Here is a 16,767-nt window from a genome sequence, read left to right as displayed (position 1 = left end):
AATGAGCATAAAGCCTCATTTATAATCTGTAAACACCAGGGAAATCTGCACGAAGCAATTTATAATTTTTTTTTTGTACGCAAGTTTTGCTCCAAGTATCTACCTTTATAAATAAATATATATACTACGGCAATACGCACATCGACATCTAGCCCCAAAGTAAGCGTAGCTTGTGTTCTGGGTACTAAGACTGATGAATATTTTTATGAATTATATATACATAAATACTTAGAAAATACATATAAACACCCAGACACTGAAAAACACTTATTGCTCATCACACAAATATTTTCCAGTTGTGGGAATCGAAGCCACGGCCTTGGACTCAGAAAGCAGGGTCGCTGCCCACTGCGCCAGTCGGCCGTTATAATCAACCTATTACCGGCCCATTACAGGGCGAGGGTCTCTTCTCAGAATAAGAAGGGTTTAGGCCGTAGTCTACCACGCTGGCCAAGTGCGGATTGGTACACTAGTATCTTCTTTAGTAATTGTTTATTATTAAGCCAACATCTCCTGAGGATGTACGAGTGTCGGAGCGAATCTGTTTAGTGTGAAGTATAAAGATCGAAGAAATTATAAATTGCATCGTAAAGCCAACATCTCCTGAGGATGTACGAGTGTCGGAGCGAATCTGTTTAGTGTGAAGTATAAAGATCGAAGAAATTATAAATTGCACCGTAAAGCCAACATCTCCTGAGGATGTACGAGTGTCAGAGCGAATCTGTTTAGTGTGAAGTATAAAGATCGAAGAAATTATAAATTGCACCGTAAAGCCAACATCTCCTGAGGATGTACGAGTGTCGGAGCGAATCTGTTTAGTGTGAAATATAAAGATCGAAGAAATTATAAATTGCACCGTAAAGATTTTCCTGCTTTTCTCGGCTAGTGGCAAATTAGCCTTCATGTACCTATTGAATATAAAAACCCGGAATTCAAAACCAGAACCTCGTAATCCGATGTCCGACATGCTGAGTTAAACTAACGGGGCAGTTGGGACTAATAGGAAGCGGATTAAATTAACTGATGCATTCAGACACACCTCACTCGACCGAGCGTAACAGATTACAAGCACGGAAGCTGTCATGAGCTCATCACATGCAAATGAAATGCCGATAATGCGTTCGACATCCATAAATTAATGCGGGACCATACTCCGCAGTGTTGTCATCGACTCCATTCAGATGTTCAATCGCGTTCAATACAGATGGCTTGTGTTCAATAGAGATGGGTTGTCAAAGGCGTTGTATACAGATGGTATACAGACAGACAGTACGCACGGAGTTGAATAGCGTCTGCTCTGAAGTGTCTAGCTGTGCCAGTTTACATTTCCGACGCATGTCGTGTCGTTGCTAGGATTCATGTCCTTTTTGAGGCAAGGAATGTTAATGAATACTTTTCTCTTTTAAAAGTGAGAAACTAGTTCGTGTCGAGTAGAACAAACTTAAATATTTTTGGCTACAGTTTGTAACCAAATGTAGTATGTTTATGGAAACTGTATGCCTATTTTAACTCATCAAATTCTAGTGAAATAGGTTAATGTTATATTACTCTATAAGTTACCCCCTTCACTGGAACTCTTTCACTGGAATCTCACCTGTAGCTAAGTGATAATGCAGTTTAAGATGATAGGATGATACTAACTTGTACTGTTACTGCTTTATTAATATACATAAGTATTTCATCATCTTTCCAAGTGCTTCGAAGATCACGTTAGTTTCATTAGCGCGTTCCATTTTACGCTTATGAAGAACTCTTTATCAGGTAAACACAATAAATAAAAAATTTCACCCTTAAGAGACATACTCTTAAAGTAGTATTCGTTGTGGACGCATAGGAGTATACCGTGTGGTTAAAAGAAAAATACACTGCAGAGTCTGTGTTCGTCTGATGTTTAATTAAATAGATGCAGAATTATAGGTCGATTGAAGTGAATCGGTGATGTTTAGCCACTAAAGTTTTTCCCGGAGAGATTTTTATAACAACCAAATCTGATTTCTCATTATTAAGTGCTTTTCACATGTTTACTCAGTGGTAAACTCAGTGGTTACTGGCAGTTATATGACGGCCCTCTTTGTCGATAAAAAGCCGAGCCAATGACTCCTACCAGATTTTTTTTATGATTTAAGTAGCGGAAGTTCTCAATGTTTCTGATTTCAGGTGAGGTAAATTTTTTCCAGGGTAATATGTGCCATACACCGGAAGGTTTTTTTTACGTTTTTATATCGCGTGGAATATTCGTAAAATTCTTAAAATTTGTTGTTGCTAATTTATATGTCAGTCTCTAGTAGGTAATGATGATTGTACATATGAACAACTTAAAAGCGTTAATATCAGTCTTCTTTAAGCCTTATCCCGAGGTAATGTATAAAATCGGATTTTATTCCTCGACTACATTAAAAACGCAGACCTCTGCAGGATTTCTAGGTCCTATGGATTGAAAATGGACTGTTGACAACAGTCAGTAGGTACGTGAGTGGACTATGTTTATACTTATGTACAGATGTTGAACTTTATTCACAGTTTTATCTCTCTGCCAAAAGTTTTTCTTAGATCAGTTTCTGGTTTATCGCATTTTCTAGTTATATTCCCATTTTATGTTTGGTTCAACTCAACTGATTGTTTTAAAATAAACACATGATGACTAACCACACAACGAAGGTACGTATACCTACTTGTGTACGTACGAAGTCTGCTTTTCGTAATTTTGATTTCGCTATACTTACAGGCACTAAAATAATTCGTTTAGTCGTGTTTAGGTTATAGACACCATTTTATTTTATAGGTTGTAAAGTGTTTACTATAATTTGTGTCATAGGTTCTCATCGGTTTATATTGAAAAGCTATCGATCCTGAAAATGTTTACATACAGTTGAAGTTGGTTTTCAATACGTACCTATAACGTAAACGCGATCTCTTTACTCAGTTTAGGTGTTGTCATCAGCAAGAGTTTGAATTCGCAAGTTTATTCTCGATGATGGTTTTCGTAGACAACTGAAACTTGAAGTTTTCAAGTTGACAATTTCAGTTGAATATTTCACAAACAGATCCTTGAATAAAAAATAGTTTTCATACAATACTCTACGAAGCCAAAAAAAATTGGTTAACGGGGTAATTTTTTTAAATTCTTTTTTAAATAATATTATTGGTATTATTTTTTTAATAATATGTAACTTTATTACATATTATTAAAAAAATTATACCAATGCCATTCAGAGATGCCATTGCATGCAAACAATACAAGTCTAAATGCATTTAATATCTGCCTATTGTAAGTTTACAGCCAGAACGTGGCAAGTTCCTTAGCAACTCGCAGCTCATACTGAATGTTTCGTGGTTTATTGTAGGCACAATGTACAAATAGCAACCTTGAGTGTGCTAAATATAAATACTGTAGGCATAAATTCAATTATACGAGTCAGCGTTAAATTAAGTCATTGATGCATCGAACATAATAATTGTTTGTGTAACTATTAATATTGTATAATGTTATTTCTTATGGCCTGTCTTGTAGATCTTATAATATTCTGTATACCTATTGAAGCATAAGCTGCTTTTGTGGAGCAATTTAACATGCCTCTTCGATTATGTTGTGTAGTAGACTCTAATAAGGTTAATATGCATTTCATACCACTTACACTCAAGCTCCGGCCACCTCTCGCATAGAAGGGTTTCAGAGCATAGACCCACCAAGCTGCTGAAATACGGGTCGGTGGGCTTTGACGACTATTATCAAAAGTTAATATGTGGCAAGGAAGCCTAACGTGCTCTTCGAAGCTTGTAGGTTGCACCGACAATTTCTTAACTATGGGCTGGTACCGATGGAGAAGTCTTTTAACAACTATTAATAACCTCTTTATAATTTTTAATAAGTTTTTAAACAATTCTCCTAACCTAGGGTTCGAACCTAGACTTCGTGTTAGAATGCATGCATTAACAACTAAACCAACGAGTCTCTCATAACTCGTATTGGAAAAGGATTTTGACATTTAATATTTGTGACCTATGGTTTAAAACCCTGTGCAAGCCACTGATTTGGGTAATTTAGGGGAGACAAATTACAAAATCGCACTGCACTTGTTGTTAGGAAATAGCCGAACTGTCTAAAATTAGTAAGGTAAGGTACCTTTTATTTTTCGTGGGGAAATCTTCATGGATTCCACCACGCCGCGGGGAGGCACGGTGATTATGTCGGACGAGTATCAACAAAAACCCCACGCGTGGTGTGGCGTGGCGTTCCTACCAGTAGGCCACTGGCTGGGCCACGGGCACTCTTTCACTTACATCGTGTAAATGAAAACCGAAATAATACTTTAGAGGCTTTAGAAGTACATTATTTACTGTCTCTGAGACTAATCTGTGAAACTGAAACGCTAATAGTTTTTGAGTAAATCATTGCCGTAGTTTTTATAAAAAGAAATCAGATACAGCTTGTATAACCTAACATCACATGCAAAAGTAAAATTAAGTGACTCCTGCCACTTTTATTATAGGGCGTAGGGGTAGGCGTCGCGTAGCTTAGGTACTATGCACGTGTCGGTCTTTTATCTTCAATAGGGTTGCCAAAAGTAAACACTTAGAATGTTTTGAATTAGTTTGTATGGAAAATAAATATGCTTCTTTTTATTTAATATTTTACAGGGTGATTGCTTATGAAATATACTTATGCACCCTTCCGTTAATTAATTCCGTTATACGTTGTTTATTCTAGAGATAGATTATTAATGTATCTGTTTTGGTTTCAGATATCATGGATCTCATTAATTTTATATCTTTTTTACAAATCTTTTATATATTATTTGAATGGTCGCCAATTCTTTTATTTGAGGCGTATTTTAGGGGTAAGTAGAGAGCATAATAGCTAACACATTAATTAATTAATTTATGAAATACCTTTGACTTTGACATGGACAAAGAAAATATAAGATATCGTTAGTCCAATGATGTCCCAAATAAAAAAAAAGGTTATATCTTGTCGCCTCGTACGACACTTTCGGGAAGAGGAGGGAAGGGTCATGACAACTTTATTCTGATATGCCTTTACCACACTGCAAAGAACTCCCCTATATTTTACTGCAATAATTTGACCATTAGAAGCAAAAATAAACTTGCAGTGCAATATACTAGACTACATAAAATAAGAAATTCATTTAAAGGAAATTGTATACAATTTTACAATAAAACACCAGTTGATATCTTGGAGATGTCTCTGAAAAAGTTCAAAGTTTGTATTAAACGTAAGCTTATAGAAAAGTCCTATTATAGTATTAAGGACTACGTCAACGATAAAAATGCTTGGGTGTAAATTATTGCTCTAACCAGGTTGCTTTTTAAATAAGTCGTTTTTAAATGACAATGTGAGATGGTGATAACGAAAAAAAAAATAATAACCGGCTAAGTTTGTTGTGGGCTTTTTGGAACCCTCGTAGCTTTAGTTTTAAGTTGACGAATTTATTTATCGCCATCAACTCACTCCTATGTCACATTTTACATGTTATGTACGCATCAAAAGTGCCATCTATGTGCCTATTTGAATAAAGAAATATTTGACTTTGACTTTGACTATAAGTAATGTGATGCACATTTTTTTTTTCTCACAGTTAGGCCTCTGCGTGTCGAGGGGGACGGCGACTGTTTTAAACCTATGCTGTGCTCTAGTCTTGGTGCCATTGTGTAAGAAGCTGAACCAACTGCTATATCGAGTGATGTCCAAACTATGTCCAGGGCTATTTTTCTTCTGGCTGGAGCGAGCGAAAAGCTTTCACATGACTGTTGCTATCACCCTGGTGTTTTTTGCAGGTTAGTATTTTTCTAATAATTCCTGGTTGAAAAAAAAGAAGGTAAGAAATTAGGTATCTTAAATAAATACACTACGAAAATACACACATCGCAATCTAGCCCCAAAGTAAGCCTAGCTTGTGTTATGGGCACTAAGATGACTGATGTATATTTTTATGAATAATATACATAAATACATAGAATATACAGATAAACACCCAGCCACAGAAAAACTTAAATGCTCATCACACAAACAATTTCCAGTAGTAGGAATCGAACCCACGGCCTTGGACTCAGAGAGCAGGGTCGCCGCAAACTGCGCCAATCGGTCAATGGCTTTAATGGCATGGAGATGAGAGATGTTTTGACAAGTATTTGATAACTTTTTAGAAGTGATAGAGGGGAAGTACTATCGCCATGCTTATTTCTGCCGCTGAGTAACATTGAAGCAATGCTTCGTTCCCGTCTGAAGTGCGTGGTTGCCGGTGTAATTACAGTCACATTAGGCCTAACACCTACGCCTTAAATTGATGGACACAGGGTGGCATGACGTGCTCCTTGCATGTCCTTGTGAAGCGTTGCTTCGTTAATATGAGATTGTTAATTTTAATTTTTTTTTGTAGGCCTTCCGCTTGGATCGCCAATTATTATTTAATATAAAAAAAAGGTTTTAAGAATTTAATCTTTTCTTTCTTATTCGTTCTACAACTTTATGCTTTAAGTGATTTTGTGTCATCATCATTAAATCATTACTCGCCACTAGCACGGGTTTAGGATAGCCAAATGTGGATTGGTGGACTAAATGCGGATTGGTGGATTACGTGTCATTGAACCATATTATGTCTAGGATTGCATTTATGTGCTGTCGTGTTGCAAGGCAATGAGTTTGAACTTTCTTGGTTCACAAGCTAGTTTTACTGATAATCTTCTCGTCACAGTATTTCGATACTTTCTTATTGTTCATTAATGATTTTGCTATGGATATCTGCCCTTATCCTAAGATACGTATGTACATGAAGATTTGAATGTAATATTTGTGTGTGACGTTCGAAACGAGCAACTATTGAGTTTCCTGACAGTTTCTTTTTGTCTTCCAAAGCGGTAGAAGTAGCTACAGAAAATAAATATGACGTCTCAAAACTGCTATTAAATTAGGTCGCTGTATTCTGAATCCTTTGCGTTTCGTGGTAATTAACGTGTGTGCAAAATTGTTGAGAGTTATGGTCCTGTATACTACCCCCTTGAAATAATCCTGCCGGCATCCATGGTGAGGCGTAAATTAGCAGCAACTAGGACGTTGCTCAAAGAGCTTAGCGCGTAAACGGCTCTCGCTACACCATTATGCCCTTCAGACGAGGTTAATGACGCGACACTGCACCGTTACGAGTTACGACTTCAGTGCGTTAAAGATCAACGCGTGAATGAGGCTTGCACTTGTTCTGTGAGAAAACTCCTTAGAACGGATATAATGGGTCCTAAGAATTGGTTTATTTTATTTTCTTTAACTGCCTTGGAAGTTGTAAGAATGGCTGACTACGGATGACGAGTACCTCGGTTTGACTCTCGGATCTTTTACAAAATTGTTAGGTATTGATTTTCTGTATCTGATGAAGCGGTGATAGCCGAAGTTATGTGCGTTTTAAGCAATAGAAATATCACTAGCTTCAACGGCTAAAGAAAACATCGTGAGGAAACCTGCATGCTTGAGAGTTCTCCATAATGTTCTCAAAAGGTGTGTGGAGTCCACCAATCCGCACTAGTCCAGCGTGGTGGACTACGGCCTTAACCCCTTCTCATTATAGGAGGAGACCCGTGCCCTGTAGTGGGCCGCTAATGGGTTGATATGATGATGGTGAAGAAAATTTTCTGTTAAGTAATTCTTAGTAAGATAGTTTTGCTAAACTGTCAGTGCTTTTTTTTTTTTTTTTTGTCGTGGTGGAAAAGCTTTATGGCTACCTCTGTCCTTTTGGGCAGGACAGAGGTTATGTGGGACTCGTTTTCGTTTACCCGAACTAAAAACCACCACGGCATGTCCCTCTCGTTGGATTTATTGGACGTCCGGGGAACCCGTTGTACACTTCTGTCAGTCCTAATTATTACCGGCAATACATATTTTAGAAGACCTCTGAGGCGAAATATAAGTATACATAAGGAGGGTCCTGTGTTCGATCCCCAGCGGGGACAATTTAAAATTACAGATTTTTTAGTCTTATCTGGTGGAAGGTTTCGGCCATGGCTAGTTTGCACCATAACGATTTAGCGTCCTGCTTCGATGCCTCGTAGAAACCGATTAGGATTTAATATGATATAATTACCCCTACCAGTTTATCGTCCCGGTTACAGCGGTGGTAACTAGCCATGGCAAAAGCCTACCGCTATACTAGTCCAGAGAAAATTCAAATTTATTCCTTCCGGTTATCGAACCTGGGACCTCCCTCTTAAATCCACAGCGTTCACCGCTGCGCCATGGAGGTCGTCATAAATAACAAGTAGTTTTCCTTTGTAGTGTTCCAAAAAAGCTTTCTTTTTTATTCTACGGAGGATCATAAAAATTAAAATACATTTTTGCAGTCACGGTGGTAGGTAGGCTAGTACTCAATATAAATAAGGATTTGTTTTTGATCAATGTAGTTGGCTTTGCATGCTTGCGTGTCTAAAGCATATAAAAGTTACAGTTCAAAAAACATATAAATCAAAGTACATTTTTTAATTGCTAACTGAAACCGATTTCAATAGGCATTTCTGCTGTATACTTACGTACTATTTAGAAATTTATGTAACGAGTCAAATTGGTCAATTTATGAAAAATTACCACCGTATTATAAAAGGCTATATATTGGAGAGTGGGAATTACGAAGGCGATATTCATGATAATGAAAATAATGACTTCAAACGATTGACGTCCACTGTTGGTCAAAGGTCTTTACGGAGTTCTAAAATCCACGGTACTAGGCCGCTCGTTTTCAGCGGCTCCCTGCGACTCGTTTAATGTGGTCTGAACACCTCGTTGAGGGCCGAATAACGCTGCGTTTTCCGAGGTCGCCATTCCAGCACCTTGGGACCCTCACGTCCATAAGCTCTCCGAGCTATGTGCCCCACCCATTGCGACTTCAGCTTCACGACTCGTTGAGCTATGTCGGTAGCTCTAGTAACGATGTTTATTTATTTATTTATTAGTAATCCAACAGCGTTACAAACTATTTTGGTCAAGGGTTTATCTTATTAGTAAAATAAGGCCAAATCTAGATTACATATATAAAGCAATAGGTACAAGTACAACATATACAAAATAATCAGTTACGATATTCACAACAGCATGAATGAATGTGAGTGGGTGTGAGTGTGCGTAAGTTTGTGCGTGTGTTCATAAGTGTGCAAAAATGAATGATTTCACATAATTTCTTATCTCTCGCGATGCAGTTTAGTTATTTCATTCTTCAATTGTGTTTTCGATAAATGAAATATATCAAGTTTTGAATAAAATTTGTTATAGTTTCTTGCCAGACGCAATATTATAGAATTCTGAGCATAATTTGTATTTGACTTCGGGACAACCAGTAGGCGCCGATGACGTGTTAGAATCGAGGAGGCATTCAATGAGTAGGCTGACAGTAAGCTGGGACAATTTAGTCTGCCTGTCAGAATAGCTTGCAGCAGTAACATATCACTCTGATTTCTTCTTTATATATTTATATGTAAAACTTTTTTAATTTTAGTGAAGTAGTGTATAGATTTTCAGGTTTCAGATATAAATCTCGGGACCGTTAGCGTAATGTACCTTCGCAGACATAAGGGGTTAAGTAACGGAATTTCTAGTACTCAAAAGTCGTAGACCCATTAACTTCTATGAGTCTACGAGTTTTTGGTGGTAACAACGTTGACGTTGCGAAAAACCTTAAAATAAACGAAATCCTATTTCATTATCGCTTTTTGTAATAACATCATTCCCTCATATTATTATGTGACAGTTTCTTAAAATGCCTTTGATGTCATATATTATTTATTATTATTACTAAAAGCTACGGCGTAGCAGCTAAAAGTTTTATCAGCGAGTTTATTTTCTTGCAGTCATACATTCCGTGTCGCATTTCGTGAACCTGTGGAATTTCTCGCGGAGTTACGACGAGGAAAGGAAGGAAATTAATATGGCGAATTACAAGAATCAGGTGAGTTATATTACCCTTGGGCTTTTAGCTTTTACCACTGATAGCGCAGTGATGAGTGGTGCGGTCTTGAGTGTCGTTTTAGGTAGATAGATAGTTTAATATTTTAGTATAGTTTTTGGATATTTTTAAATATTTATTTTATTGAAGAGGAATTTACAGCATCCATATAAACTACTAAGAGTTTCGAGACGCCCCAAAAACAGTTGTTCTAGTTGGTGAATTTTAAATATAAATAAAAGTGGAAGTGGAGTGGCCTTCTATACTATACCAGACCAGAATTCACGAGTGTGTTAGTCGTAAGCACTTCGGGTTAGAACTCGAAGTGCTTACAACTACGTCACGGAGGTCGTCAAATACATATAGATATAGACTCTATGGAGGATAGAGAGCCCAAGCAGGACACAGACATAAAAGACACTTTTTTAATTTCGAGCCTTTTTTCAATTCTAGTCATTTAATATTCAATTACTTTCGGTAGGTGAAAATTGCTCACTGATCTTTCATCAAAAACGACATAGGGTTGCGAAATTAATGCAAGCGTCAAGTCAAGGGCATGTGCAAACACTAGAACCAGCGTAGTGTTCCTGAGTCAGCTGTTTCTAACGACCCTCAGATAGCCCCGGCATTGTTACGCCGTGAAAAGAAAAATAGACTGCGTTTGTAGTGGGAAAATTGCGAAAACCTTTACATAATATACTGGGAATACGGTATCGAAAAGTCCATCTGGTCAAGATTGATGAACGGAACATTAACATTTCGTTCACTCATTCATCCAACCTCAGTCTCAGTCAGTTCTTTGTTTCTGGTCCACTTCCCTGGTGCAATGGTGAGCGCTGTGGTCTTATAAGTGGGAATACGGTATCGAAAAGTCCATCTTGTCAAGATTGATGAACGGAACATTAACATTTCGTTCACTCATTCATCCAACCACAGTCTCAGTCAGTTCTTTGTTTCTGGTCCACCTCCCTGGTGCAATGGTGAGCGCTGTGGTCTTATAACTGGAGTGATCAAAGGGGCAATTTGGAAATTTTAGATTTTCGAACTTCTCTGGTCTCAGTTACCACCCCAGACAAAGACAAAGACGTGCTGCCAAGCTATTAAGCGTACAGCCACAATGACGTAAAACCGATTGGTGGTCATCATCATCACATCCACCCATTACCGGCCCACTACAGAGCAAGGTCTCCTCCTCCTACAATGAGAAAGGGTTAAGGCCGTAGTCCACCACGCTGGCCTAGTGCGGATTGGTGGTCACACCGTAATAGGATGATGATGATGATGATAAACCAAGTATAGTAAGTAAAACTTCTACTAACCGGCCGTCCCGGTGAGAGATCATCATTCCAACACCTTGGGACCCCGACTGAGCATTCTTATGAGTCCCATAGTCAGTGGCGTGCACTAAGCGGGAAAATGATATAAAATGAAAAAATCTCCGGTAACAGTCATAAAAAACCTAAGGATAGGGATAGGCATTGTAAGAGTTATAAAAAGTGTACCCTTTGGATTTTATAACTTGCACTGGAAATTGTCTTCACTTTATATCATCTGCATACCCTGTTCATACCCTCTATGCACGCCACTGCCCATAGTTAGTGACTACCAACTTGGTCGCTAATTATGGATGTTGGTTAGAATATACAGGGTTGAATAAAAAGTACCAGAAAGCTCTTGACGTTTTAGTTCCTATCATTATAACTAACAACTATTGTTATATGACTTTTCAAATGTCAGTATTAATTTATTTCATACAAAAAAAAATTATGTTACTTCTGTAAAGTGACATTACACTGTGGAACCAAATTCAGGTGCTTCGACCATGTCGCGTAGTCGGGTCAGTTACCACACGATAGAGTAGCGGCTCGCGCACTGTTGCCGATGTTACATAACAGAGTACTAACAATTAGAGTATCTATGTAAAATATTGAATATTGAATATATCAATTACTATCGAGTTAAAAAATAGTCGTAGAACAAAATTTTTTCTTTTAATGTAAACAGCTACAGGTGCTTGCTGGTATTTCGAATTTGACTCTGTATAGGTTATGTTTGAACTACTTTTTTTTAATCCACTACAAGTAAGTCCTTGACTGCAATCTCACCTGGTGGTAAGTGATGATGCAGTCTGAGATGGTAGCTGGCCAACTTGTTAGGGAGTATGGCATGTATATTAACCCATACTCCTAATCGGCTTCTACTCAACATCGTACAGAAACGCTAAATCGCTTTGCGGCAATTCTTAGTCGGTAGGGTTGTAACTAGCCCCTGTCGAAGCCTCCCACCAGACCAGACCAGAGAAAATTCAGAAATAATAAATTCTCAAATTGCCCCTGTCGGGAATCGAACCCGCGACCTCACGGGCGCTCACCGTTGCGCCGGGAGCTCATCGAACTACATTATCTCAATTGTAAAGATTTTGACACGCACGTATGTTCAGAAGATACTGCTTATATCCAATGTAAACGATGCTTTTAACAATCTTAAATATATATATATAAAAGAGAAAGTGTGTGGGTATGTTCCGTATAGGCTCCGAAACGGCTGAACCGATTTCAATGAAACTTTCAGGGAACCTCCGTATTTACCTGGCGAGTAATCCTGTAAAGTTTGGTGACGATCGGAGCACTCCTATTTTTAAACTGTCTAATACAGCTTTTATTTACTATGATGATATTCTATTGTTGGGTGTACATGGGTGTAGATAATGATCTTCACCCGCTCGAGAAGAGAATAGAAGAGAATGAATACGGAGAGAAATAAATGATTTAATAAATTATGAGACTTAAATTAAAAATTTAATGATGTAAGTTTATTGTTTAAATAAAATAAAGCAAAATCTAGCCCGGCGGCTAGCGGGCTGGGTACGCTAGTAAATAATAAACCGTCAGTAGGCTAGAGAACAAGAAAATTAAATTTAAAGTAATAAATAAAAATGCCCATTAAAACGAGCTTTTATGAATATAAATGAGTTAAGAATAATTGAATTTAAACACTATAATGGGTGTCTGTGTTACATAAAATGCAATTAAAACACTCGGACGGCAGTTATTCTGCTTGCTGGAATATGATGATAAGCCGTGAATATGGGTCGTTTATGCAAAATTTATGAGCACATGATTCAGCTAGCGCGATGATGTAGTGATTCACGGAATTTTATAAACTATTATAAATTATAATAGGATTTCAGTGTATAATGTAGCAACATTTATTTTTACCCGACTGCCAGAGAAAGAAGGGTTTTACGTTTTTATTTCAGTTGGTTTTACTACCTGAGTTTCATTTTATTTTTCGTTAATTAAGAAGATAAATATACGTAATATTTAACTTCATGATTTTGATATCAAATATTATGTTGTTTAAGGAGCGATTCTGAGTGTTCTGCATAAAAAAAACTCTCAAAGGTGTGTTAAGTCCACCAATCCGCACTGGGCCAGCGTGGTGGACTACGGCCTTAGCCCCTTCTCTGTGGGACGAGACTCGTGCCCTGTAGTGGGCTGGTAAAAGTTTGATATGATGATTATAATCTTTTTCGTTAATTTCTTATATTTAACTTCTTCAGTCGGCTTTTAAAAACTGGTTAATTGAAAGGTTTCATGATTTTGATATCAAATATCATGTTGTTTGAGGAGCGATTCTTTTGAAACTTCTAGTTTTCGTAAAAACTAACGGATACTTCAGCACTATAGTCAGCATAAATAAATAAATAATTGATAAATAGATGTTTCATCTACTGTATATAATGAGTAGAGATACACATATAGTAAAACGGTTTCTATTTGACTAAGAAAACCAAAACGTGAAGTTTGTTAAATGCAATTTTTTATTGTCTCCTATAATGTAACCAACCAATGTCAAACTATTTTTACGGAATCTTTTCTTAAATAATCAGAATGACAAAAATTACCAACTGGTACCAGAATAGGTACCTATACTCAATAAATATGTTTTACTACGTTACTTGTATAATGTATAAGCCGGAGAACAATCATGCACGCCTCCTTCATATGTTCACGGTTATAGAAAGTGATATTTTAATTGCTTGAAACGCACATGACTTATGACAAAAGTTAGACGTGTTGGGATTCGAACTCGGCCCCCCGAATTTAAGTCCTGGTCCTACCTTCTGGGCTAGCACCGCTTAATGTGAAAAGCAATTAAAATAACTTGCTTTAACTGTAAAAGAGAAAAACCTTAACGAAACTCTCATGCCTGAGAGTTCTCTGAAATTCTAAGGCTTGCGAAGTCTACCGGTTCGCAATTGACCAGCGTTTTGGACTACATCCCAAACCCTCCTCATTCTGAGAGGAAACCCGTGAGCCGGTAATGGGTTGATACTGATGAAATAACTTTAATTTAATACTTCAAGTAGGTACGGTTATTTAGATTATAGAAAGCTCCAAATATGAATTCGTTTAGACAAGTTGTTTGTGTTTGGTATAAATAAATTTTGTTGAAAGTTGTGTTAGTTACACCATTTATAACTCAAGAACGGTTGGACCAATTTTTATGATATTAGATTTTTTGGATTCCTCTTAGACCGGAATAGAATGATAAGTATTAAAACATAACATTCATTAAAAAAAATGATCCGCGGTACGAAGTTCGCCGGGACAGCTAGCAAATAAATAAATATACTCCGACAATACACACCATCTAGCCCCAAAGTAAGCGTAGCTTGGGTTATGGGTACTAAGTTGACTAATGAATATTTTTTAATCAATGATATCCCTAAATACTTATAATATACATATAAACTCCCAGACACTGAAAAACAACCATGTTCATCACACAAACATTTTCCACAAGTGTAGGTCAAATGTCAGTATGCCATGTGGTGACGGCAGATCAGAATACAGTTTTCACCACCCCTCCTATTCCCGGATGTCGTACGAGGCGACTAAGGGAATATAACGGAGTACGACAACAGCGTGCTCTGTGCGACTACCATATATATAATATATATCCTACCATCTACTGCGATCACCAACCCTCTGGCCAGCGTGGTGATTATGGGCAAACCTTCCTGTTGGGAAGGTCTTTAGTCCAACAGTGGACTGTAATCGGCTGTCATGATGATCATAAAGTTGTTTGTATTGTCAATGTAAAACACCTCACACGAATTACCTGAGGTTTAACACCTACGTGAAAAGTTGACGGACACTGGGCAGCAATTTGTAGGTACGTGTTTTTTGCATACCTTCAGCGGAGTGCATAGAGGGTATGCACAGGGTATGCAGACGATATAAAATGAAAAAAATCTCCAGTACAAGTAATAAGAATCTTAAGGATAGGCATTGTAAGAGTTATAAAAAGCCTATCCTTAAATATTTGTAACTCGTACCTACTAGAGATTTTGTTCATTTTATATAATCTGCATACCCAATATGCACGCCACTTGTAAGTGTTGCTCGGAATGAATTATGAAAAAAAAACATCGCGGTGAATTCTCTGTTTAATTAATGTAACCATTTTTTATGCCGGTCAGACCATATTCTAATTAATGTTAGTCTCGTAATTATAAAAGCCCAGTATCATTGTAATGAGCGTGAAAGGCTGATACGTGATAGTTTCCATCTTAGACTACGAGTACCTTGCCACATTCTCATTTATTATATTATTTTTAAGTAATATAACTTAATATTTGCACTGGTAGCTACTTATTTGTTTATTTGTCTTTAGTTACAAATATTGTTTTATATATATTATATATATTTATTTAAGTATTGATATGTTTATAATGATAATGGGTATATGTATGTGTGCACCGCCAAACTATTTTCTGTATTTGTTTTCTTCGCCATTGGTTGCCCAGATGAAATCGCTATAAAGCGATAAGGTTGCCAAATTGTATATGTTATTTTGTTATACTTTTCTTTTTTTATGTACTTTTAATGTGGTGTCCCTTAAGAGTATATTGATTGATTGATTGATTGATCGCATTTAATTGCTCACTTGTCATTTAAAAATCTGGCTTTAGAAGTAGGTGTATAAATAAATACTAGGTTTAATATAAATTGTGCACTTGAAACCAGTGGAACTATATGTTTTATAATTTTTCTTGTAGTAACCCAAATCTTCAGGTAAATATTTGGTTAAATAGGTTCTTAGTTTGTAAATAGTATAACTTATAAAAAACTTGTAAATATTAATTCTACACTATCGGGTTTCACGCGGAATTCTACGCTTAATATCTTGGCAGCACCTCTTTGTCTCTGGTGAAAACTAACCACGGCCGAAGCCTCCCAGACATAAAACATACGTTTAAAGACGTTACACTTCACAAAACAGCGTCAAATACCCTATTACGTACACTATTTGAATTATGAATGGTGCAGAATAATTTTGTAACATTCAGCAAAAGCCAAGAGTGCTAGACACGCGCTGTGTTCCGCCCTAACGAGTGTATATTATGACACAAGAGCGTCCTGCAGCCTCTTATATAAATTAATGAAGCACGGGCGCAGTCCCGTGAATGCGACCGAGCCTGCGTAGATCCTAATGTAACAAGTTATTAAAAATGAGGTTTTAATGCCTAAGTTTTTTTTTATTCTCAGTTTTTTTTTATCTTTTGTGGCACATTAAATAAAAATGTATTGTGCAGTTAGAAATTTATGTAAGCTAAAGTATATTGAAAAGAGATTACAAACACTTTTTAATACCAAAAAACTCTTAAAGAGTTTTACCACCGCGGTTGATTACTTCATCTGGAGACAGAAGGGCTGGCTCATATTTTGCGCAAAGGGTCAGCCGGGCTGATGATGGCGGGAACGCAGAATTCGTCCTGCTCTATTCTATAATTTAATATACCATAACTATAAATATTCGT

At 37.0% G+C, this 16,767-nt stretch overlaps 1 protein-coding gene across 2 annotated transcripts in view; it reads left to right on the top strand.

Annotated features, from left to right (window-relative positions):
* LOC120624796 (NADPH oxidase 4-like) overlaps positions 1-16,767 on the top strand; it is a 36,445-nt gene that overhangs the window by 8,007 nt on the left and 11,671 nt on the right. Inside the window, exons 2-4 of one of the 2 annotated variants that reach the window (XM_039891539.1) lie at positions 4,743-4,838; positions 5,598-5,796; positions 9,844-9,941. In XM_039891539.1, the coding sequence (XP_039747473.1) occupies positions 4,743-4,838; positions 5,598-5,796; positions 9,844-9,941 (393 nt within the window). The remainder of the gene's footprint in view (positions 1-4,742; positions 4,839-5,597; positions 5,797-9,843; positions 9,942-16,767) is intronic. The other variant, XM_039891540.1, reaches the window with a different exon arrangement.

Source organism: Pararge aegeria, chromosome 6 (assembly GCF_905163445.1).
Source record: "Pararge aegeria chromosome 6, ilParAegt1.1, whole genome shotgun sequence".
Classification (NCBI taxonomy): domain Eukaryota; kingdom Metazoa; phylum Arthropoda; class Insecta; order Lepidoptera; family Nymphalidae; genus Pararge; species Pararge aegeria.
The sequence above is the reverse complement of the archived record's forward strand: the minus strand, read 5'-3'. Positions and strand labels throughout refer to the sequence as shown.